Source organism: Culicoides brevitarsis, chromosome 1 (genome assembly GCF_036172545.1).
Source record: "Culicoides brevitarsis isolate CSIRO-B50_1 chromosome 1, AGI_CSIRO_Cbre_v1, whole genome shotgun sequence".
NCBI lineage: Eukaryota > Metazoa > Arthropoda > Insecta > Diptera > Ceratopogonidae > Culicoides > Culicoides brevitarsis.
In genome coordinates this window covers 11,066,426-11,090,577 of record NC_087085.1, presented here as the reverse complement: position 1 = coordinate 11,090,577, position 24,152 = coordinate 11,066,426, and the positions used below count along the sequence as shown (strand labels likewise).

General features: G+C 26.1%; 2 protein-coding genes across 2 annotated transcripts in view; one reads left to right on the top strand and one right to left on the bottom strand.

The window, feature by feature from the left end:
• Positions 1-24,152, top strand: part of LOC134838266 (phospholipase A1 VesT1.02-like) — a 218,151-nt gene that overhangs the window by 147,033 nt on the left and 46,966 nt on the right. The gene's annotated exons all lie outside the window — the stretch shown is intronic.
• Positions 15,748-24,152, bottom strand: part of LOC134826957 (paired box protein Pax-6-like) — a 29,669-nt gene continuing 21,264 nt past the window's right edge. The window contains exons 3-6 of the mRNA XM_063839471.1: positions 22,667-22,807; positions 17,371-17,664; positions 16,681-16,865; positions 15,748-16,498 (exon numbers count right to left, since the gene is read on the bottom strand). Coding sequence (XP_063695541.1) covers positions 15,866-16,498; positions 16,681-16,865; positions 17,371-17,664; positions 22,667-22,807 — 1,253 coding nt within the window. The 3' untranslated portion in view covers positions 15,748-15,865. The remainder of the gene's footprint in view (positions 16,499-16,680; positions 16,866-17,370; positions 17,665-22,666; positions 22,808-24,152) is intronic.

The following is a 24,152-nucleotide window of genomic DNA, read 5'->3' as shown; positions in this document are numbered from 1 at the left end:
AAAAAGAATGAACGTGGGCTTTTTTGTTCATCTTTATTCCACATTGGGAACTTGTATCTTGGTTTTGTACAAAAAATCTTAAGAAAAAGAAAAAAAATATTCCATTCAAGTAAAAAATTCATCATGAAAAGCAAGAGAAATATTCTCAATAAATTTGTTGCTATTATAATTTTGCAATCGATGCGCACATAAAATATCGGATTAATCACAACTTTGCTCCCTGTAAAGAGCTTTCATCGCTGTTGCTTTCCTGTTTTCATTTATAAAAAAAAAGTTGTAGAAGAAAAAATCTTTAAGTAAATATTCTCATGCGTTTTTGTAGCTGTTACGACAATAATAATAATAATATTATTTCCCAAGTCATAAAAAACCGATTATTACATTAAAAATGCAAGTCGTGCATTTATCAATTAAATTATGATTTATCGTGTGCACAAGCACTAAGTCATTATAAATTGCATATATTTTGCAAAAAAAAAAAAAAATGTGCCCACATTAATTTACGACGACGACGCGACGCAATAAAGATGACCAAGGAATTATTATTATTATTATCAAACGTCGTGTACTTGCGAATTAAAAAATGATTTTATGCTCATTGTGTTTAAATAAACTTGCGCCCTTGCAAATATGCCGTGCCGAGCAAATGCCCATAGTGGGTAATAAAAATCGCATTAATGCAATTCCGAAGTCAATCTTCATAGACTAAAACATGTAATTGTGTCTTCTCTTGATTACATGCGAATTAAAAAACCATTAAATCTAGAAATTTATAGAAGAAAATAAAAAAAATCACTTTACCACGAAATACTAAAAAATATCCAATTTATTGGCTTGTTTCGAAAAATTAACGAGATTAATCGATTTCAAGGATGACTCGGGCATTTGCTAACCAATTCTTGTTAATTTTTTGCCCGAATTTTTACTTTTTCTTTTTTTTTCATCGCCTCTTTTGTGTTAAATTTGACGAAAACGCCTCCTTAAACAACGAGTAACGGTGATTTAATGAACCCACAAACAATTTTAATTCAAACAATAAATTAAACAAAAAATTGATTACAATCTTCAAAATATTTCGAATTGATGTCCATAAACACACACTTGAGATGATTAATCACAAAAACAATCGCATCACCATTACGAATCGCATTGCAAGGTTCGATGATGAACAGGAGCGCTTTCATGTGTTTCTCCCAAATTTGAGATTCATTTTTCTTATTTACACGCTTTTTATACGTGGGTGCTTCTTACCTTAGTTTAGGCACCTCCGCCAAACGTAAAAAAAGTACAATATCCCTCCTGGACCTTCTTTTGAAAGTATTTAGTTGCCGCTTTTGTATTAATTTTTTGTGGTTTTTTTTTGACGAGTCATTCTAATCATAAACGCTTAGTTAAATCTAGTTTCTGTTTTTGGATCATGAAAAATTGTGCAAGAAAGTTTTGTTTTGTTCACACACAAAAAAAAATCTCGATGAGATGAAAAAAAATGAAATGTTTAAAGTGGGCAGTCATTACCTTGAGGCGCTTAATCGAAAAAGTTTGAACATCATTTAATGTTAAATTAACAAATCGGAGTCATGACACAAATAATAATAATAGATGAAAGACAGAAGTCAAGCTTTCGTTTGAGTGAAATTTTTGAGTAAAAATTTAAAAAAAAATTTTTTGCAAGTTTGATTTAAAAATTTTTCATGTTTTTTTTAAATATTTTTTTAAAAAATTAAATTTAATTAAATTTTAATTAAAAAAATTTTTTTTATTAAAAAAAAATTTTTTCAAAAAATTTTATTTAAAAAATATTTTTTTATTAAAAGAAAAAAAATAATATTTTATCCCTTTTATTCAACTGGATAAAAAATTATTATTTTTTTATTTTAATAAAAAATATTTTTTTAAATAAAAATTAATTTAATTTAGCTATATTTTAAAAAAAAATAAGTAAAATTAAAAAATTTTGAGTTCTTATTTATTTTTAATTCTTTTTCAATAGATCTTATTTTGTCTTGCATAAAAATTTATTTTTTTTTAACTATAATTATTTTAATTAAAAATTAATTTTTATTAATATTTTTTTTTATTTCAAAAAATTAATTCAACTATTAAAACACAAAAAAAAATAAATTTTTTTTAAATTAATTTTGGTTAAAAATGTTATAAACACCGTTATTAAAATTTAAAGAAAATATAATAAAAATTTAATAAAATTTATGGAAATTATAAAAAAATTGTTTTATTTAAAAAAAATATAAAAAAATTTTTAATTAAAATTTTTTATTTAAAAATTTTATTTTCATAAAAAAATTTTAAAAAAATTAAAAAAATTTAAAAAAATTAAATTTTTAAATAATTTTCAACAATTTTTGTGGAATTTATTTTAAATTTAAAATTAAAAAAAAATAAAATTTTACAAAAACTTTCACATTTAAAAAATAATTATTAATACACTCAAGCCAAACTAACATAAAACCCTTTAAAATATTTTTCAAAGCCACGATATCAAAAAACGTCACGACGACGCACGCCTTACAAAGAAACAATTTCTACAAGAATTTTAATAATAATCATTATATTATCGTGATACTAATATGTTAACGAACACAATAAAAATATTTAAAATCGATACCATCATCATCTTTAATAACAAATCGATAATCATAATCATCGCGTAACCAACTAGTATTTGGCTCACTCGCATCGCCCATGTGCTGACAACTGAAAAGGTGTTAACGTTCGTATAAATTACAAAATATGATTATTATTATTATTAAAAGAGAGAAAAAAAGAGTAATACATACTCAATAGTACAACATTTTGACTACTGAATCATGGAGATAATTTTCCGATCATGATCAATTCGAATAAAAAAAAATAACAAGAAGCATCGTCAGGCACAAACTAACAATTTAGAGAAGTCATGCATTTTATGCTTGCGTTTATTATTACAACAATAAATGTCTTGTAATAATAAACTTGATCCCATCTCGGACAAATATTGCTGTGTAATCCGGGTGTATTTGATGATGTCGACGATGATTCTTTCATTTTCATCCACTTTTCATATTTTTTTTTTATTATTATCGCGATCAAATTGGAGTTTGATCGATTTATTGTTGCTTGTAATAAATATCATTTATCATAGATTGGCTACGAGATTGATCTTTGATTGCGTAAAATTACAAACTCGTGGCACTTTTTTTTATTTTTTGCAAAAAAACCAGAAACCGTTAAATGGTTCTTCGCAACGTGTTAAATTAAACATTTTAAACTTGTGAAACAAATAAACATCAAAAAATATTTATAAAAAAATAAAATAAAAAATCCAAATCCTACAAATTATTACCTTAATGCATTTTTAATGGTCACATTAAACGCGAATAATACGTGCGCAACGCAGCTCAACATAAACATTCCTAAACGAACATTCCAAATAAGTGCAAATAAATACATTTATCAATATACTTATTATATTATTTTATTTTTTTCTCCTTCTCACTCGCGCAAAGTATTTCTTGTAAACATCACTTAAACACTTTTTAATTGTTATTCTCTGTGGCAATAATAATAATAATGATATTTATTAATGTTATAAAAATTTCAAAATTAATATGAAAAAAATGCATAAAAGTTAATTAAAACAGGCAAAAACTGTCAAAAAAATATTTTAATAAATGAGCATCGTCATATTTTCAACTCCTTATCAAGTTTGTTATTATTAATGTTGCTCGCTTTTCAATATAAATTTAATGACAATAATTTTTTAATTACTTTGGCGACACATTTAATTACTTTATTATTATTATTTTTATATATAATTAAGTTAATAAGTTAATGATTGTTGTTTGCGTCACATTGAACAGGAAAAATATTTTTCAAATTCCTAATCGATCGCATTATTTTATCTAATAAGTTACTCAGAAATATTTTTTTATTGCTACTTTGTATCTTTTTCAGTGATTTAAGATATTTTTTTATGTACCGAGCGTTTATTTATTTTTAATTTTTTATTAATAAATATTTTAATGAACTTTTATTTATTTTTATTAATTGGTTTTTTCTAAATAAATTATATTTAATTTATTTTTTGTGATTTTTTTGTTAAATGTTTTAATGAACATTTATTTATTTTAATTAATTATTTTTTTAAAATATTTTTTTTTTTTTTATTTTAATTTTTTTATTATGTGCGATTTTTTTATTGAAAATTTTAATGCCCAAATATATTATATTTATATAATTAAGATTTTTTTCTATAAATATATTTTATTAAATTTTTTGTTTTTTTTTTCTTTGTATATTTTAATAAATATTTAGTTATTATTTTTTTAAATAAATTTTAATTAATAAATGATTTAATTTTTAAATTTTTTTTATTAAATATTTTTTTGAAAACTATTTTAATAATTTTTTTTTAATTTTTATTTTATTACATTTTATTTTAAACAAATTAAATTAATTTATTATTATAAATTTTTTTTTGAAAAATAATTCAATATTTTTTTAATTAATAATTTTTTATAAAAAAAAATATTTAAAAATAAAGACTCAGTACATAACTTTTCATTAATTTTCATACAAAAATCAAATTTTGTCACGATTTTTGTCTACAAAATATTGCAGATTAATTTTAATTATAATTTCTTTATAATTGATCGTTTGAATAAAAATTCAATCCCATTAATTTAATTAATTTTAATCTAGTTAAAAATCTTTTTCTATGATTTTTCTAACAAACAAATTTCGTCATTTTTTTCATTTTCTACCTGCTTCCAATGATGCGATGCCAAATAACAAGTTGAAGATCGTGTAAGTAGCTCATGTATGTTGATTAAAGCACATTTTTATTCAAAAATATTTCTGAAAGTAATAAAAGACACACGATACTAATAAAATAAAATAAAAAAAAGAAAAATAATCGTAAAAAAGAAAAGAAATTAGATGTCAGGTTCGAATTCAAAAAATATTCATTTTCGGTAAGTTACAAACAGACAAAAGGAGATTAATGTAGCAATAAAATTCAAAGTGACCAAAAGTCTAATCAGGTGTTTATTTTTGTTTTCAGGTGAAAGATGACTCAATTTTTTCTTTTTTTTTTTAGATTTCTCGATGATTGACTTGTCGTCATTTGCGTTGCATGTTCAGCAAATCTGGATCAGCAGCAGCACAATTATCTATTGACGCAAACAGTTGCGACGCATGAGAATCGCACGACATCTTGTTTATAAGGTAAATGAATATTAAGAGCAAAACTCCAACTAACCGCGATATAATTCATAAAAATATCTCGCCTCGCCAAGCCAAATCATGCAAAGTGTACCAATTAATTCCGCTGATAATTATCATACATTCTCGCCGATACGCAAAAAAAAACACGTTGTCGTCGTCAAATTGAAGTCACTGGATTCGAAATTGAGACACAAATGGATAGACGTTACACATCCGCTTATTTAAAAAGAGAGAAAAAAGCAGCAACGTTTACCACACAAAAATAATTACATCAAAAATTAATTGCAAATACTTGTTAGTACAAAAAGTTAATAAGGTGTATTTGGATGTTTTTACACGGCAAGTCACGCAACGCAACGCTGATGTGTGTGAAACTATTGACCATGTGTGAGCTCCAATGTCTCATTTTGCGCGATCAAAGGAATTTCGACTCATTTTAAAATTAAAAAAAAAATAATTTATTCAAATTGATTAAAGCTCAACCATCCTGTTGAACAAACAAACGAATTACGGTTTCTCTGAATGTCTTAAATTCAAAGAAAAAAGTGAAAAAATTTTATTCAAGTAGCTTAATTTATTGAAAATTTATTTATAAATAACAATTTAACCACAAAATTTGTTGCTTCTTCTTCACAAAAAAAAAAAATGAAAAAAAAAATTCCAGCGGTATCTTTATTTTATAAACGAACTAAACCAGCCAACAAACAGTATATTGACACTTGTTTTCACATTTCATATATTTCATCCGAAAATTGAACCGTGCCGAGGTGTTGCTTCCATATTATTCGGTCAATTTAAAATCATCATAATTTACGTTAAAGTGCTAAATTAAAGTCAATTCGTATGAGCGCCGTTCGACATTTTAATCAAAAGTATTAAAATTAGTTTCGTAGGGTGAGTTTTCAATTAACCCAAATCAAGTAAAATATATTTAAAAAAATCAAAAAGTAGGGAACAAAAACTTAAGCTTACAAATTTTATGAATATTTTGACTTAAGCTTAAGTCTCAAAACAAAAAGTTAAAAATTAGGGCAAAAATTAATTTAGGGTAAACTATCAATTTTGTGAAAAATAAAAGAATTTGACTTTAGTCAATCTTCAGTATTTTTTACTTAAAATTTAAGTCATTAGTTGAATAATTTTGACTTAAAATATAAAAAATACGGAAATTGAAAAGTCATTCCATCAAAAAATCGATACAATGATTAAATAAATGTTTATTGTCGCGTTGCTTTTAAACACAACTTCACTCTTCTTTTATTGTATTATATTATTATTATTATGATTCTTCACTCCTTTCCGATGATTTCTGTTTGAGTTTTGTGTTAAAACAGATTTAAACTTAATCTTCTTTTATGTGTTTATTGAATATTTAAATGAGTCACTGATAAAACGAACGAAGAAGAAGATTCTTTGCGCCAAGTTAAACGTTTATCTTGACAAAAACGTGTGTAACAGGGTCATTTCTTCACGCTCCTTTTTTTGTTCGTTCACTAAAGTGTCTTGATTAGAAAAGAAACAAGACAAAAATTGAGTCATCGCGATTAAAAATTCCACTTCGGTAGCTTAATTTTTCAAATAAAGTAAGGTTTTTGTGCGAAAAATTATGCAAATATCTAGTCAGAAGTCGCGAAATTTTTGAGATTAATTTTTTTTAATGAAATTCTTTCAGTAAAGCTGAATCATTAGTTTTTTGTTAAAAAGTGTCACATTTGATACCAAATTCTTTTTCATCTCTTTTATTTTATCAAATTTAATGACATTTTGACATAAACAACAGAAATCGACCAATGTTTAGTATTAACTTGGTTTTACATATTTTTTTAAAAGAAACATTATTCAGTGAATGACATTAATAAATATCAGTAGTATAGTGCATTTTTTTAAAGAAAAAACATAAAAACTTCGACAGACGAACATTTATGGACGAGGTAAGTTCTTGATTTTATTTTACGTAAATGCATGTAAATTTTCACATTAAAAATCGAGTTAATCTGAAACACACTTAAAAAATTAATGGTGCTATACTTTTACCTTTCTCATTACCAAGATTTTGAGTCAGAGGTGTAAAATTAAAAAAAAATCATTTTTGACAAAAAAAAAAACTTTCAAATCAAATAAAAAATTATCTTAAAATATTAAAATAAAATAAATTTAAAAAAAAATATTTTTTAATGAAATATTTTAACGACATTTTTAAAATTATTATTTTTTTATTTTTAAATTTAAATAATTTTTAGTTATTTAATTAAAAATAAAAAAAAAATAATTTTTTAAATAAATAAAATTATACAAAATTAAAATAATTATATAATTTATGAATTTAAAATTTGAAAAATAATTTTTAATTAATTTTTAATAATAAAAAAAATAAAAAATTTAAATTATTTCATTTATTAATTTAAATAAAATTAATTTAAAAAAAAAAAAAAAAAATAATTAATTTTTAATAAAATATTTATTTTGAATTAAAAATTATAAATAAACTTAAAAAAATAAATTAAAATTTTGTGAATAAAAAATAATAAAAAGAAATGCTATTAAATATTTTTTTTATTAATTAAAGACTAATTTTTATTTAATTAAACATAAGTTGAAAAATTAAAAGTGAAAAAAATTTTAAAACCTAATATATTAAAGCTTTGTTAAAATTTAAAATAACAAAAAATGTCAAACTGAGTCAAAGTACACCTCTGATCAGCAAAATATCGACAAAAACAAAAAAAAAACGAAACTGGAGTAATAAAAAACAATACAGAACTGGGGACATTATTATTATTACCGTTCACGAAATTCCTTTAATTCTTATCAAAGGTAATCTTTATTTTATTGGTTTTTGGTGATGTTTCATTTGTTTGATCTTTTTTATGGGTTAATTTGGAGCTCAAACGAATGCATTTTTAAAACAAGAGACAATTAAGTTGTTTTTGAATTGATGAGAGTGCGAGAGAAAATAAACAGACAAAGAATGCCAATAAAAAGAAAAATAATCGTTTTTAATTGCTGCTGATAAAAATGTGATAATCATGGGCTTAAATGGTTACGTTAGTCATGTTAGTTTAGGTAAATATTTTCACCTTAATCTACGGAAGGCGCCTTGATTTCACTTCTTGCGTCCCTTAAATAAATACTGCGTTATTTATGGATGCACTATAATAAATTTAATTATCAGTGGTTATAACTTGCCTCATTTTATGCGAAACCAAAGACCTCATAAATTTGTACAATTAACATAAATGGGTTCTTTATCGCGAGCACATTTTTTGTTTTGTTTCTGCAAATTTTTCTCTCTCTTTATTCCTTTGTTTATGTCTTTCACTCTTCTTTCTCGTTTCACAGAGATTGTGGCAGTATTTTAAAACTTAATCATACATTCATTACTATCACCTCCGTAATTACCATCACATCACCCGAAAATTGCTTGCCATGCAAAATATAATTACCTTATTAAATTTCAAGCGTTTTTAAACGAGAACGGACGATGCGATGCGATGACATCAATATTTGCTTCTTTATTTTTACTTTTTCTGCCTTTTTTTTCGTCGAGCGTACTAATAACTTTATTATTAGTGCTTATTAATAACATCATAAAATAAAGTAAGAGAATTTAAAGCTCCTCCGTTGGATGATATGCTAATATTTTAATGCGATTCAATGCCCAGATATGCGCAAATAATGTCTTAATTTCGGATACAGAGTGTTTTAACATATTTTTTCATTTAAAATTTTAAATAAAATTATTTTATTGGTAAAAAAACCATATGAAAGCCCTGTGTGAATAAGAGGCGACAAAAAAGAAATGAAGCAAAGGATTAAAAAAAATATTCAAAAATGTGTTGAAAAACAGCTTAAAAAACAACATTCGTGAATAAAAATAAAGACGACGATGAAAAAAAAAATACTTTGTTAAAATCTCATGAAACTATCGCAGATTATAAATTGAATCTGTTAAAGAAGACATTTACGGCTCAATATATCGCACGCTTAATAATAATAATAATATCATTATAAAATGGAAAATAAATATCATCATCATCAACAAGTGTGACAAAAAGTTGCGAGAGAGCAGCTTATGATAATCAATTTATTTTATTTTCAAAAGATTTTTTTTTCTTTTAGGTGCAAAATGACTTTTGAACAAAGCATAAACAGTGAAGAGATGATGGGATTCGATTAACTTTTTAAAAAGGCAACAATAATAGCGGGCTCGTTTCGAACGGTAGAAGCAAAAAAAAATCACCAAATCGATGCCTTCATTAACAAAACACACATAACTCACACTTTTGGATGACTTTTGGTTCGACCAAAAAAAAAATAATTTATTGAGGAATTTAATTAGATTCAGACCCCAAAATCAAGAGTTTCAATGCCTTTCCTTTTATTTTAATTAGATTAAAATCACACATAAATTTCGGGTTTCGTGCCACAGCAAACGACATTCTAACCTAAACTTGAAATTTAGAAGAAAAGAAAGAAAAACGAAGTAATCTCCAGCCATTAAAAGGTTATTGATATGGCACCAAATTTGAATAGAAACGAAATAATTGATGATATATTGACACCTTACTTTCGGGAACACAAGAAACTAATAAAACCCGAAAAAAACAACTAACTGTTGAATGTTTTATTGGGACATTTTAACGGCTTTTGTGGCGATACAATGGAATTGATGATCATTAATGCGACACACACAAAAAAAAGAGTTAATAGAGTTGCTTTTGGTACAGATATACAAAACACAGAGTCAATCAACAATTTAAACTGCTTTGAATAATATAATTTTCGTTGGTGATAATGGGCAAATGAGAGGTCGGTCTCTTCTTTTGCTATGCCACATGCTCGTCCATAAATAAAATTTTCATAAATATTATAATGTAGTTTTTTCGATATTTTTTTTTTCATCGACAGATTCGGAGATTTATTGCGGACAAAATATTAACAGTAATAAAAGGCATAGGCACAGGCATGGACAAAATAAATCTCCAGTTGATTTTGATTGTTTTGGAGGAGACATTCACGAAATTTACACAGCTATTTTCGTCGTATAATAATGTCATTAAAAAAATTAAGAGAGAAAAAGAGGTGAGCAAAATATGTAAATATGAATCGATAAATCTATTTATTAGCAGCAGTCTATCAAGTGTGATCAATTATAAAACACCATTAAGTGCTGCCTGTTATTGTATTTTGGAGCTGTTGAACATATCTAACATATATACTCGAAGTGACAGAAATAAGTTGGAAAATGTTTTATGAGAACATTGGTAGGGAGGGTCATATTTTTTTGTATTATTTGTTTTACTTATTTAATTTACTAATCATAAAATTTAAATTCAACTTACTGGTATCTTCAGTAAAGATCGGGTTGCTGTCTTTTGATTTTTTTGAAAGTAAATATCTTTAATATTTTCAGTCGAAAATTTACTAATTTTTGACTTTTTTATTAGAGTTAATTTAATTTTTAAGGATAGATTTAAGTTGTTACCTTTTTAACGGTTTTATTTAACCCTCTGAACAGTAATTATGGATATTTTGAAAAAATGTTGTGGGAGGGTAGTTAGGGATGGTAATAAGGCTTGAATGTTTGAAACATCAAATTAAAACTGACTAAATTTGAAAAAATGAGTGCTGAAAAAGAAGAACAACAAAAGAAACAAGAAAAAAAACAAAGTGAAAAATTAATTTTCTCGTTAGATATCGCCGCAAAAAAAAGGCCAAAGACATATTTTTTTAATTCACAATTTAGTGAACTCGAAATTAGAAGACGAGTGCTACTTAGCCGATATATTCTTGAAAGAATAGAAAAAGAAGCATTCGTTAAAAATTATAAATGTAGTTTTATAAGGAGTCAATGGTATTATTTGCTGTCGTGTATGGTTACATTATCGACGACACAAAATATTTTTCAAAACGTCAAACCAGCTAAATAATGCTTCCTCTCCACGTCCTTTTATGGTAGTTCTTGCTATGGCCTCATTTTTGCAATACGTTGGCAAATCAAAAAATCTTTTAGAAGACCGATTAGAAGATTAGCATGCATTTAAGTTCTTTAGCTCATAAAAGTTGATATGTCAGCTGCTTTAATGAATTGTGCTTCGGATTAAATGAAATTCCTTTGATACAATATTTACAAATTACGACGAGTTTAAAATATTAAAAATAAAATGTTAAATATGAACTTTGATAAAGAAAAAGTTTTTAACCATCAGCATCTTGATATATTCAAAGTTTATTGTCAAATGGTTCAGTGAGGAAAAATTGCTTCTACAACCTAACATTGTGAGATAGTAAAAAGCTCATTATATTAGTTTTAGTATTAAAGTGAAACTTTAATTTTATGATCTATTTCATCATTTTACAAATTTTTTTCATATTATCAAAAATTTAGAAAATATCAACAGAAATAATTTAAAAATGTCTTTAAATTCAATTAAATTCAATTTAAATTCAATCTTTAAATTTAAATGGTTCAAATATTAATTTTCAAAAAATAATGAAAAAATTAGAATTTGAATAACATAGAAAAAGTAACCCACTCTAATGTCAAAGAAATATTACTTTATTCGGTACGCCTTTCACACACTTTTTTTTCGTTTCCAAATCTATTATTGCCTACCTAATGACTTTTTTCATCTCAAATATGTAAACACGACATTAAATGCGAATATGTATATTATTTTATATTTTTTGTTATGCCAGATTATAATTAATTACTAAAAATCAAGCCATTAAAACCTACTCAAAACGTGTTATTTTTTTCTCTTATTTTTTGTGTCGAACAAATCAAACATTTTATAAAATATGTGTTAAAACTACACGACTAAATGTGTTTTTCCACTCAAGAAATTGAGATGTTACTGAAACATTTTTTTTTGTCTTTCCGATTATTGTGAAGGAACAGAAAGAAAAAAAAATACGAGTAAATTTCCAAAGAAGCATGACAAAAAGGGCGTCTGTGATTTAGACATCAATATTCGCAATGACACATTAATGACACACAATGATGTTGAACTCATGTCGCTTTCATGTTTATTTGACATTTAGGAATTGTTCAATGTCCAAAGATTAGCACACAATACGCGCGCATAAAAAGTAACCAGCAAGTGCATTGTTTCGTCTCTTGGCTGATGCTTACATATATGGCATTTAGTGCAAGCAAGAAAAAAAAGCAGTAACAAACGATGATGAATGAGGGACGCGAATAAAAACAATAAATATAAGGGACACCGCGCGATTTGTTTTGCGGCTAAATTGATTTTTAATATTCAGTGCATGTGCAACCAGTTTAGTTCCAGACAATATTGTTTACTGCTGTAACAATTTTTTTCCTGTTTCTTCTTACATGCATGAGGACTTTAAGGAGAAAAATGATTAATGTCTTGAATTAATGCGCGTTTGAGGCGAGCCAAAATTTATTCTGCCGTGTAATCATAATCTTTGATCCGCGATTTTATTGCCGGGATGTAATTTATAAATATTTATGACGGGTTTTTGTGTGATATTGGTAACAACTGACACACTCCTTGCCTCACTTTTTGTAATAAAACAAGTTTACTTCATACGTACGACACATTGCCGATGGGCTTTAATTAACTTTTGTTTTCTTCTAATGCTCATTAAAAACATTTTGAACGTAAAAAAAACAATGATCGACATTTTTTGGTGGCAGATGATTTTAAAGTTGAATGTTAGAGTAGAGGTAGTAGAGGATACACTTTTTATATCTTACCTCGGAGCGATACATGACAATAACTAGAGTAGCTTAGGCATGATCACAACATATACTTACCAAACGTCAATCAGATGGAATGTACGAAAGTATTTCATGAACATGACCAAAAAGTGAGCAGGTGAATTTCTGTGAATTAGAAGACACTGAAGCACTACAAAAAAACATTATTTTCATTTTTTGATAGTCAATTTATTTTTCATTTATTATTTTATTCTATATAATTTAAAGACCTTTTATTTTAATATTATTATAATTTGTATAATAATGCGCTGTTTAGCTTAAATTGATATTTATTTTTTAATGCTTCTCTTTTTTTCATCATTTTTTGAACAGGCGTAAATTTTTTATTTATTTATTTATACATGACGACGACAGTGAAATGTGTGTACGAACTATATTTTGCTAAATTATATACTATAAGAAATTATTTAGAGGAAAAAAGGAGGGAATCTTAAAGTAGTAGAGATATTTCTTCTATCAATATATAAATTTTCTTCTAAACTCTATCATTATATTTCTATTTATTGCTACAACTTTCATACATACAATTTTACATTTTTTATATTTCATGCTACATTTCTTGTCGTTCGGTTTATTTTTTATACAGAATGTACGGTAATAATAATAATAATTTTTTGATAAAATTTTGACAAATAGCCTTCAATTAAGATAATAGTAGCTTACAATTTAATATAAAGTAAACAGAACAAAAATCTTCACACACTAATAATTCTTCATTGGACAACAATAATAACTTTATAACTTTCTAAGGTAAGAGATTCTTGTACAAGTCTTGCGTCGGTTATGTCGCACAATTAGAGCCATATTATTAGTGCTTCGTATACTTTTCGTTACGTATTTTTATTTTTTCTTTGTACATAATAATCACAATTTACGAAAATTATTTAAAAATTAACAAGGAACTATTTTATTTATAAATTAAGTCAAATCCGAGCCAAAGCGATGAATTGTCACCTGACCCCCTTTTTTCTCTTGGGACACACACACACACACGATCATGTTCAGACTTTTTTCCAGGTAAGCATTCACCATAAAAGTGACAACTTGATTGGATTATACGTTACTTTGTGCAAAAGTTCAATAGTTCATATTATTAAACGATTAGATATCGCATGTGAATATATTTTTCTGCGTATTAATGAATATTTTACAAGTTTCAGGACGGAGCAATGAGGAAAAATGTTTCATGTTACAAAGAATTTTTAAATAATTTTGAATAAAAAAAAGTTGAATTAGCAAGAGAGCGATTTTCAAATTTTTTAACTGTCATTTTTTGAATTGACATTTTGGATATTTTTACCAAATTTTTATGTTAACTAATTTTAAATAAAGCAATTTTTAACAAACTTTTAGATATATATTTTGGTATAATAGCTCAAAATTTCTAATATTTTAAGAAATTAATAATTTAGAAAAGTAAAAAAGCTGAAAAATTGTTTTAATCGAAAAAAATTAAGGTTATTAAGAAATTTTATAAAAAACCTAAGCTTTAGAAAAAATTAAATTTTCTACAGTTTCTTAAGATTTTTCATTATTTTGAAATTTAATTTTTAAAAATTCATAGGATTGAATATTTTTCTTTAGAAAATTCATCAATTTTCTTTTGAAATTTGAAAAAAAGGAAAATAATTAATTTATAAATTTATTTTAAAGGAATTTAAAAATTTGAAAAAAAAATTTGAAAAAAAAAAAATATTAAAAATTATTTTTTTAAATTAATTTTTTTAATTAAATTTGTCTTAAATACTTGGTATATATTGAAAATTAAAGAATTTTGAAAATTTTTAAAATTTTTTTAAAAATAAAAAAAAATAAATTCAAAGTAAAGTTAATAAAAATCAATAAGTTAATAAAAAAATCAATTATTGAAAATTAATTTAATTTGAAACATGAAACAATTTAAATAATTGCATCTACCTTATTATTACACATTATTATCCATTCTCACAATGACATTATTTTCGAACAAGGGTGTTGAAAAAAACAAGACTTTCAGAGAAAAACAAAGCTTGGTTGGTTCAACGAAAACAGGATTACATTCTAGTTTCATTCCATGTGTGTGTGTGTGTGTTTTTTTTGTACGTCAACGACGATTTTTTTTGTTACGTATTAAATATCATCAGTAAGTACCTATAATTACATGTGTGTGCTTTTTTTCTTTAATGTGTGGTAAAAGTAGCCATATTGTAAGTTTTTTTTTCATGTATATATTTATTTATATAAACACAAGAATGCATCGATATGGACGATATTCAATCTCTATTTATTTATTTTTTTTATCGTACCTTTAGACAATTCTCACATGCATTCGCTACTACTGCATTAACTTGCTCACTTGCAACGAGATATGAAAACATGATTGTTTGTCGTCGTCGTCGTCGTTGTTGCATAGATTTTTGTTATTAAAATAAACATGCATTCAATTTTGTTGTTAAGTTTTTTTTTTCTTGCATCTTGTGCAGAAAATAATTTCACATGAAACATGCAAAAAACGCGATGCAATCATTTAAGAGGTTTCAATTTTCTCCTTGCACGAGTTTAGGTGATTTTAGATTTTCTCGAGTTGTTCAATTTTCATGCATTTACGGTACTTTGGTGGCGTGTGAACAAATATGTTTCTGCATCGAGTAACGGAGTTGCTGTCAGAGTCGCTCGAAAATTGTTATTGTTCTTTAATTCGCATATTATTATTACCTACCTCAAGGTAAGATTTCGATTTTTTTTGCATGTCAATTTGCGAAACATGAAAATTGTCTACGAGTTCGTGCCATTTTTGTCTTTCTCTTTTCTTCAATTGTCGATTGTAATGCAGTAGGAGCAAAAATTGTAATTTTAAACAAATTGCACATATAAATATCATTTAATTGCTCAATATTTCCGTGTTTCGTATCAATTGCGGGAGGATTTGGTCGTCGTTGTGAGTTGGAGCGGTGACGAGGAGCGCGTTTCAAAGTCTTTCTCCTTTTGCGGAGACAATTTTTCGCGTTTGTGATTATTATGTACAACTTCGACGTCGGATTCGTCGTCGTCGTGCACGTTAATTTCCTCATCAGAGTCGCTGTGATGCGGACTGGGCGAGTTATTATTCAAATTATTGGCTCTACTTACCGCCGCGAGTGATCGGGCAAGGCCTAATTGTGCGGATGCCGCAAAGAGGGCAGCTGCCGACGACGGTACAAGACTCCGGAATGCACTGTGTTCACCGCCCATTAATAATGGAGCTGATACTGTGGCTAATGTGGCTGCTTGACTTGCTGCTATTGCTTGTTGGGTTGCTTGCAGCGTTTGACTGAGCTGGGCTGCTGCTGCTTGTTTTTGTTGTTGCTGCTGCTGATGTTGCTGTTGCTGCGTAGTTTGCGCTTGGTGTACGGGGGAGCCAGGGGTGAAAGCGGTTCCCGCTGCCGATGTGTTGTTGTTGTTGTTGGTGCTGCTGGAGTGCCTTGAGCTGGGTGACGAAGACCTTTTTAGCAGATTCATGCGTTGGTGACGTCGCCATTTCGCCCGTCTGTTGGAAAACCAAACCTAGTATTCAATTTATAAGATTAGTCAGCACTTATAGCTAGTTCAAACTCTTCTTAAATGGCCCCTCACTTGCGCAGATTCGGTTACATTTTAAAAAGGGCTTTGAACTAGAACTAGCTGAAAGTTCCAAGAGAGGCGCGAGAGAGCCTTTTTTTTAAGAAGAATTTTGGAACATGCATTACCTGAACACGTGCTTCGCTCAACGTGGTACGGGCTGCCAATCTTTCGCGCGTACTGACACACGGATAATGCGATTTGTCAAACTCCTTTTCCAGCTCCTCGAGTTGTTCGGGACTGAAAGTCGTGCGATTGCGTCGGAACTTTGGTTGATCGCCATCTAAACTGGAAGAATCTTCTCCTTCAATATCTGAAAAGACAAAATTTTTTATTAAAAAATCTAATAAAATTATTTCGAAAATTCTTTAAGTCAAAAAAACTTAACAATTTTTCTTAAGTCAAAATTTTAAGTCAATTAAGTCAAATTTAATTTTTTTGTTTCGAATTAAATTTTTTTTGATGAAAAATCGCCTTTAAAACTAATTTTTTAAGAAAAAAAAAATTTTTTTCATGAAAAGTTTAATTTTTTTTATTTTTTTTTTTTTTTTGAAAAATTAAGTTACGTACTATTTTTACTTAAGTCAATTAAGTTAAAATTCAAAACTTTAATTTTTTTAAATAATTTTTTTACATAAAAAATCGCTTTTAAGACTAATTTTTGGCAAAAAAAAACAATTTTTCATAAAAAATTAAAAAAATTTTTGGAAAAATTAAGTTTTTAAATTTGACTTAATGAACTTAAAACTTTGACTTAAGCAAAATTGTTAAGTTTCTTTTTTTGACTTAAAATATTTTTAATTTTTTTCAGAACCTACCTATCATTCTATTCGCTTCGGGCGACCCAAGAGTCTCATGAGATCCCGATCCGGGTGAACCAACAGTGCCGGGCGTTGAACTCGACCCTGAAGAGTTCATTCCGGGCAATCCGGGCCCTTGAGGCCATAAATGCGCCGCTGCTGAGGGCCATGGAAACGTTCCATAAGGAGGCGGAGGATACAATCCGTAACCAGCAGCTCTCGCGAATTCCGCAGCAGCTCTTTCCGCCGCACGATTTCTCAAAATTCGGTTAATGGAGGAAACTGAGGGAGCAGTTGCGTTCGTGCAAACACCTGAAAAGAAAAATAATTTAGAAATTCGTGACTTTATTTACAAAAAAAGACGCATAGTAGCTATAATAATGTCAAAAAAAATCAATTCTCTCATCAATTTGTCGATCAATTGTAATTGAAAGCTATTGTTCAGCTAAAAAAAATTATAATCACGATCAAATTTTAACAATGTAGGAAATTTAACTATTTACAACTTTTTCAATAATCGAAAAATTAAACAAAAAATCTATTTCAAGTGGATGACTATCGGCTTCTTCTTCTTTTGTTATGATTTTTCGATAATCTTTTCAGATTTCTTGTTTTATTTATTTATTTTCATTACACATGTTCTTGTTGATCGAATGTGTGCTGCTTTGTAAGGTGATTATCGTAAATGACGAAGATGACGACGATGATAAACAAGATAACTCTTGAAGGGATCGTTTAATGATTATTTGATAAACTTTTCATTGTTCACTGGACATTCAAGTGTTTTTAATTTAATTTTTGATGGGCAAGTTAAGCAATCAAGAATGTGTCAATCAAAAATTATTATGGGAATGATGAAATTTTATTCTTTTTTTTTGTTTAGAAATTTATATTTTTAAAGTTTAAGTTAATAATAAATTTAACTATTTTTAAAAAAATAAATTAAACAATTAAAATTTAAAGAATTTTAATTAAAATAAATTAATTTAAAAAAATAATTTTTAAAAATAAGAAAAAATTTAAACTCTTATTTAAAATAAAATAATTTTTAAAAATAAGAAAAAATTAAAACTATTATTTTTGATTAAATTTATAATTTATATAAAAAATTATTATTTTTAAAAATTAAATTAATTAAGAAAAGATATAATTAAATTAAAAGATAATAATTTTTTTTAATATAAATTCCATGTTAATATTTTTATTTTTAAATAATAATTTTAATTTTATTTTTAAAAAATTATGAAATACAAAACATGTTAAAATAAATTTTAAAAAATTATAATAATTTAGAAAATAATTTAATTTTTATTTTTACAAATTAAATTATTATTTTTTTATTTTATCAAAAATATTATATTGTACAAATTTAATTTTTAGCAAATTTTAGTGAAAAATTATATTTTTTAATAAATTTTTAAATTATTTATTTTTGCTTATTTTATTTTTTTATATTTAAATATAAATTAATTTATTTTGTCACTCTAAAATAATTCATAGCTACTTTAAAAAATCAAAAACTTTCAAATAAACATAAAACACAAATAAATAACTCATAATTCGTATCAATAAAAATAAATCAAATCACAAAATCGATCTCTAACAACATTTTATCTAACTATAGCATGTTTTTACTCCTCCTCCTCCGTTTTTTCGATAAAATTACACAATTCAAATAAAAAATAATAATAATATTGGCTTCCATAGTTCCACATATTTTTCTACCGATATTGATTGACTTTTAAATTAAACTCGTTTGCAAGACAACTTCTGATCTGAATATGAATATTAAAGCTTAACATATTATTTTTATGACTCTTCAATTTGACGATGACTCTCTCAAAGATCCATAAAATGTGTATCTCTTTAACAAAAGCTTATTCGATACGCATATCAAATAAAATATTACTTTGTGGCATTTTATTTTATTTTACTTTTTTTCATGAACAAATTCGTTCATCAATATGTTGTTGAATTGTGTTATTGTTACTAAATTTAACAATAACGATAAAAATGATGAGATTAAAAATGATGATTTTCAGTTGCAGTTACATTTTATTATTATTATTTATCCTTTTGTGTGCGCGCTCAATAGTTAAGCAGATCATTTATTTATTATTATTAATATTTTTGTTAAATGAGAGTTTATCTTTTTTTTATTTTTTAAGACAAGTATCAATTTCCGTTACTCACAAAAAAAAATTTTCCCTCTAAAATTTTTTTCATCGCGATAACAAAAATTGATTTATTAAGGAAATCGGTTTGAAATGTAATTTTTTGACGTGCGAGCGGGTAAATTTTATTACGCGATTAATGTTCATGAAGCTTCTTGCGGCGCCGCGAGCAAACAAACATTACTCACTTAGCTTCTGATAAAAAAAAATTTAAAAGGAGAAAATCTTGGAACGTGAAAAAAACTCATAAATTAACCGATAATATAAAAAAAATAATTTTTGATCAAATTTCGTGATTAATTGCAAAAAAGTTGCGCGGTGTGTAATTTGGAGTAATATATTCTCAATTCTGTCAAGTCAACAAATTTTTTGGTGCTTTACCGTTTTTTTAGATTTTTTGACAGAACAATGGACTTAACTCCGTGTAAACTTCAATTCACAAAAAAATAAAAAATTAGAACTTAAAAAAAATTAAAACAATTGTTTTCCCACGTCGCACTGGATGTATGTAAATTAGGTCGAACATTTAGTCGAGTGACAAATGTGAGAATAACGCGAGTTATGTTAACAATGTTCTTGCTGTCAAGTGCAAGAGAGGAGAACAATTGCTTAGAGCGGACCAAAAGGAGTAATTGATAGCTTATAAATGATAAAGAATTTATGCTCAAATAATTAAATTTATCTTGATCGCATGAAGACTCTCGTCGTCGTCGTCGTTCGAGACAGACATGCACTGAATATGCAATGAGCTTGCATGCGAAAGATGCTTGATTGATGCATTTCTGATGCCTTTAAATGGCATGCAAAGAACGAGAAAAAAACGGGGGGAGAGACAATAATAATTGTGATTAATGTAAAGTAAGACGTTCGCGAGGGAAATATATTGGAAATGAGATTTTACCGTTTTTTTTTTAATTTTTTCGTTACAAAGTTACTTTTCCCACAATCTCGAGTTCTAAAAAAAATAATTGATTTCGAAACAATTACCGCGAGTGCTTATGAAGAACCGATTTTGTATTGTGTGAAATCGATAGCCTGCTGATAATTGCGTCAATTTGAATAAATGAGTAACAATGAAGCGGCAACAATATAATGGAATCGGAGAATTGACAGAAATTTGATTCTTCAAAGAAAAAATCAATCAGCGGAGCAGCAGGACTTGCTTAATTGTGGTTTCAAAGCGTTGAATGGAAATTATTTTAGAGCAGAGATGTATCAGATGAGTAAAAAATGTTAAAAAATTAAGTTTTTTGAGCGTTTTCTTAAAAAAAATAATAAAATAAAAAATTGATTCAAAAATTTAATTTAAAATTATTTTTTTAAGAAATTATTCCATAAATCTAAAAATTTCAGTTTTTTCAAATAAATCAATTTTATTAAAATTAAATTAATTAATTTTATTACTTTAATTTATTTTTATTTTTAAATATATTTGACTTAAAAAATTAAATAAAATTAATTAAATTTTAAATAAATTTTAAATAAAATAAATTTTAAAAATTAAATTAATTATTTTAATTAAAATTTAAATTATAATTATAAAATTTAATTTTAAATTTTAAATTTAATAAATTAAAATTTTATAATTATTTTTTTTATTAAATTTAATTAAATTTAAATAAAAAAAATTTAATTTATTTAAAAAAATTTAAAATTTTTTAAAAATTAAAAAAAATTAAAATTTTTATTTTTTTTAATTTTTGATTCTTCTTATTTTTAAAAAAAATGTATTATTAAAAAATTTTTTAAATTTTTAAAAAATTTTTTTTAATAATTTTTTTAAAGCAAAATTTTATTACTTAGGTACCTGCTTCTCGTGCTTACTTCTTACATTTGTTAAACATAATTTTATCTATTTTCTTTTTCATGCTTTTGTCTCAGATGCACGCGAGTAACATTCGAAAGAGATTAGAAAATTGAAATAAGCTTTCGAATAAATAAAAATTAAATAAAAAAAACAACAAAGAAGATGCGAGCAACACACAAAAAATTAATCCAATCAATTTATTAATGAGATTTAAACAAGAAAGAATTCGGTTTTTATTATTTTCATGATTTCAAGACCACGAAACCAAAAAACGGAGGATTAATTTGTTTTTTTCTCCGTATTACACAAGCCACTTGAGCGCTGACGATAATTTGACACATTTTTTGGCTGCGAGCGTGCGTCGAATTCCTTGAAAGTGTCGAGCATCTCTTCTCGTTCTGTTAAAACTTTTTGTCGTTCGCCACCTTTTACGAGATTTATACAGAAACGAACAGTTGCTCTCGAGCCTGATCTATCAATCCAGTGATTGATTGATGTCATTGCACATACAAAATGCAACTTGAAGCAAAAAAAAAACTTGTAGTAAAAATTCACTTGACTGACAGTCCAACATTGGCTAGACATGTGTCTTTTGATTAGATTACACTTTTTTTTTCAATCAATTTATTTAATTTTTTATGTCTTGCAAATTAACATGATTACTTGTTACTTGCTTGCAATTGTAATTGTGGTTGCAGAGAAAAAAAATGTATCAACAACAAACGCCACGTCAAAAAATATGGCGAGAGAAAAAAAAATCATCAAGCAGAACCACAATAACTGGAAAGATTGGACATAAATCGATTTGTATTCATTGCGTCATTCGATTTTTTTTAATTTAATTTTTTCTTATCAAAATTTTCATTATAATTTAATTTTTTTTTTTTTTTTGAATATTTATTTTACATTTTTAATTAAAATGTATACTTTTTTTTTATTTTTTTTAGTTAAATTAAATTAAATTTTATTTATTTTTTTTAAATTTTAATTTAATTTTTTTATTTAAAAATTTTTATTTATTGAATTAAAATTTGTTAAATTTACTTTAATTTTTAGTTTTTTTTTATTTAAATTCTTTTATTATATTTTTTTAAATTTAATTTAAAAAATAAAAATTTTAAAAATTAATAAATACATAAAATTGAATTTAATTAAATTAATAAAAAAATAATTAATTAAATTTAATTGGATTTAATTTTAATTTATTTTTTTTATTAATTTAAATTATTTTGTAATTTTTTTTTTATTATTTTATTTTTTTTATATTTTTATTTTAAGATTTTTAATTTTTTATTATTTATAATTTTTTTAATAAAAATAAAAAATTTCTTACCTTCCGATATTAGCCTCTCCCGAATTTCCCATGCAAAAATGGTTGGATTTTCACGTTTGTACTGTTCAATTTTGGAAACAACTGCTGGCGTCGCTACTTTTGGTTTTGATCCCCCAATTAAACCTGGAGGCCTTAATGTACCTAAAAAACAAACAAACAAAAAAAATCAAATATTTATCTAAACTCTTTAATTTAAAATAATTTTCTCAAGTACTTAAGCACTCTTGAATGCATCAAAAAAGAGATCAATTACATCTTTTGTGTATTCGAACCGGCATCCGAAAAATCTTAATTTCTTGATTTCAATTGAATGAGGTAATTATTATTACTTTTGTAATTCAGTCTCTCTAACATTTCGACTCGACTTGATGAGCAAACAAACGAAAAAAAAAATGTGTGCGCAATGTAATGTAAGAAAGATGCACACACAAAAAAAAAATCGTTGATTAAAAAGACTTTTGGAATTCCATTTCTCAAATTAACGTCAAATTTCACTGGAACACAAAATCTATTCCAGGAAATGTTGATTGAGATACATCGTCGCTCGATAAATTGAAATTTTTGTGACTGAATGCCAGAATCGGCACAAAACACACTTTTCATCATCATCATCATTATTTTCGTGATAATTACTCGCAACTTGAACTCGTTTTGGCGAGTCGACGAGTAAATTGAGACCAATTTTGAAATTCAATTAAATCAATTTATATTTAATGCTTAAATAAGGCCACACAAAATTACTTATTTAAAAGCTTGTTGACGAGTTTCGATGAAAAGAGGCAATTTTTTCAGCAATTATGCGGTGACAGTTGTGGGATTTTGTTGTTAGGTGACAAATACGGAGCCTTTTTAGATTTTTTTTTAACTGAAAAAAAAACTTGAAACGCTCAGATTTTTTTTTCGTCATGAAAAAACACATTTACGGCATTTATGCACCTAATTATACGAGTAATTTACATCAATTATCGCCGTAATGGTAGCATTATTCAAAATGATACACTTATTTACGAAACATTTAATGTGATAAATTACCTCACACGATCCACTCTCGTAATAACGCAAGTAAAGCAAATTCACCTGCTTGCCCCAAATCCAAGTAAAAAGTCTTTTTATTACGCGGCACACGGCTCAAAATCATTAACTACGGAAAAAAATCACTTTTTTTGGAACAACATGTGTTTACTTTGTTTTTAATCCACCTTTTTATTAATATTCGACGTCGTCGTCGTTTTTTGTTGCAACAAATTAAATTACTACCTTTTGTTCTTCTTTTTATTCCTCTAAAAAACGAGCGATCGATGGACAACGACGCCTCATTGATATTCACGTGAGTTATTAAAATATTCGCGCTCGAGGCTCCTTGCAGGCATTCATTTATTTAATAAATTTAAATAATGTAAGAAAACCTCCTTCCAACTTTTTTTTTTCGTTAAAATTATAATTTTATCACCTAACTGCGATGAAAAACATGTGCCTTTTTTGCGGG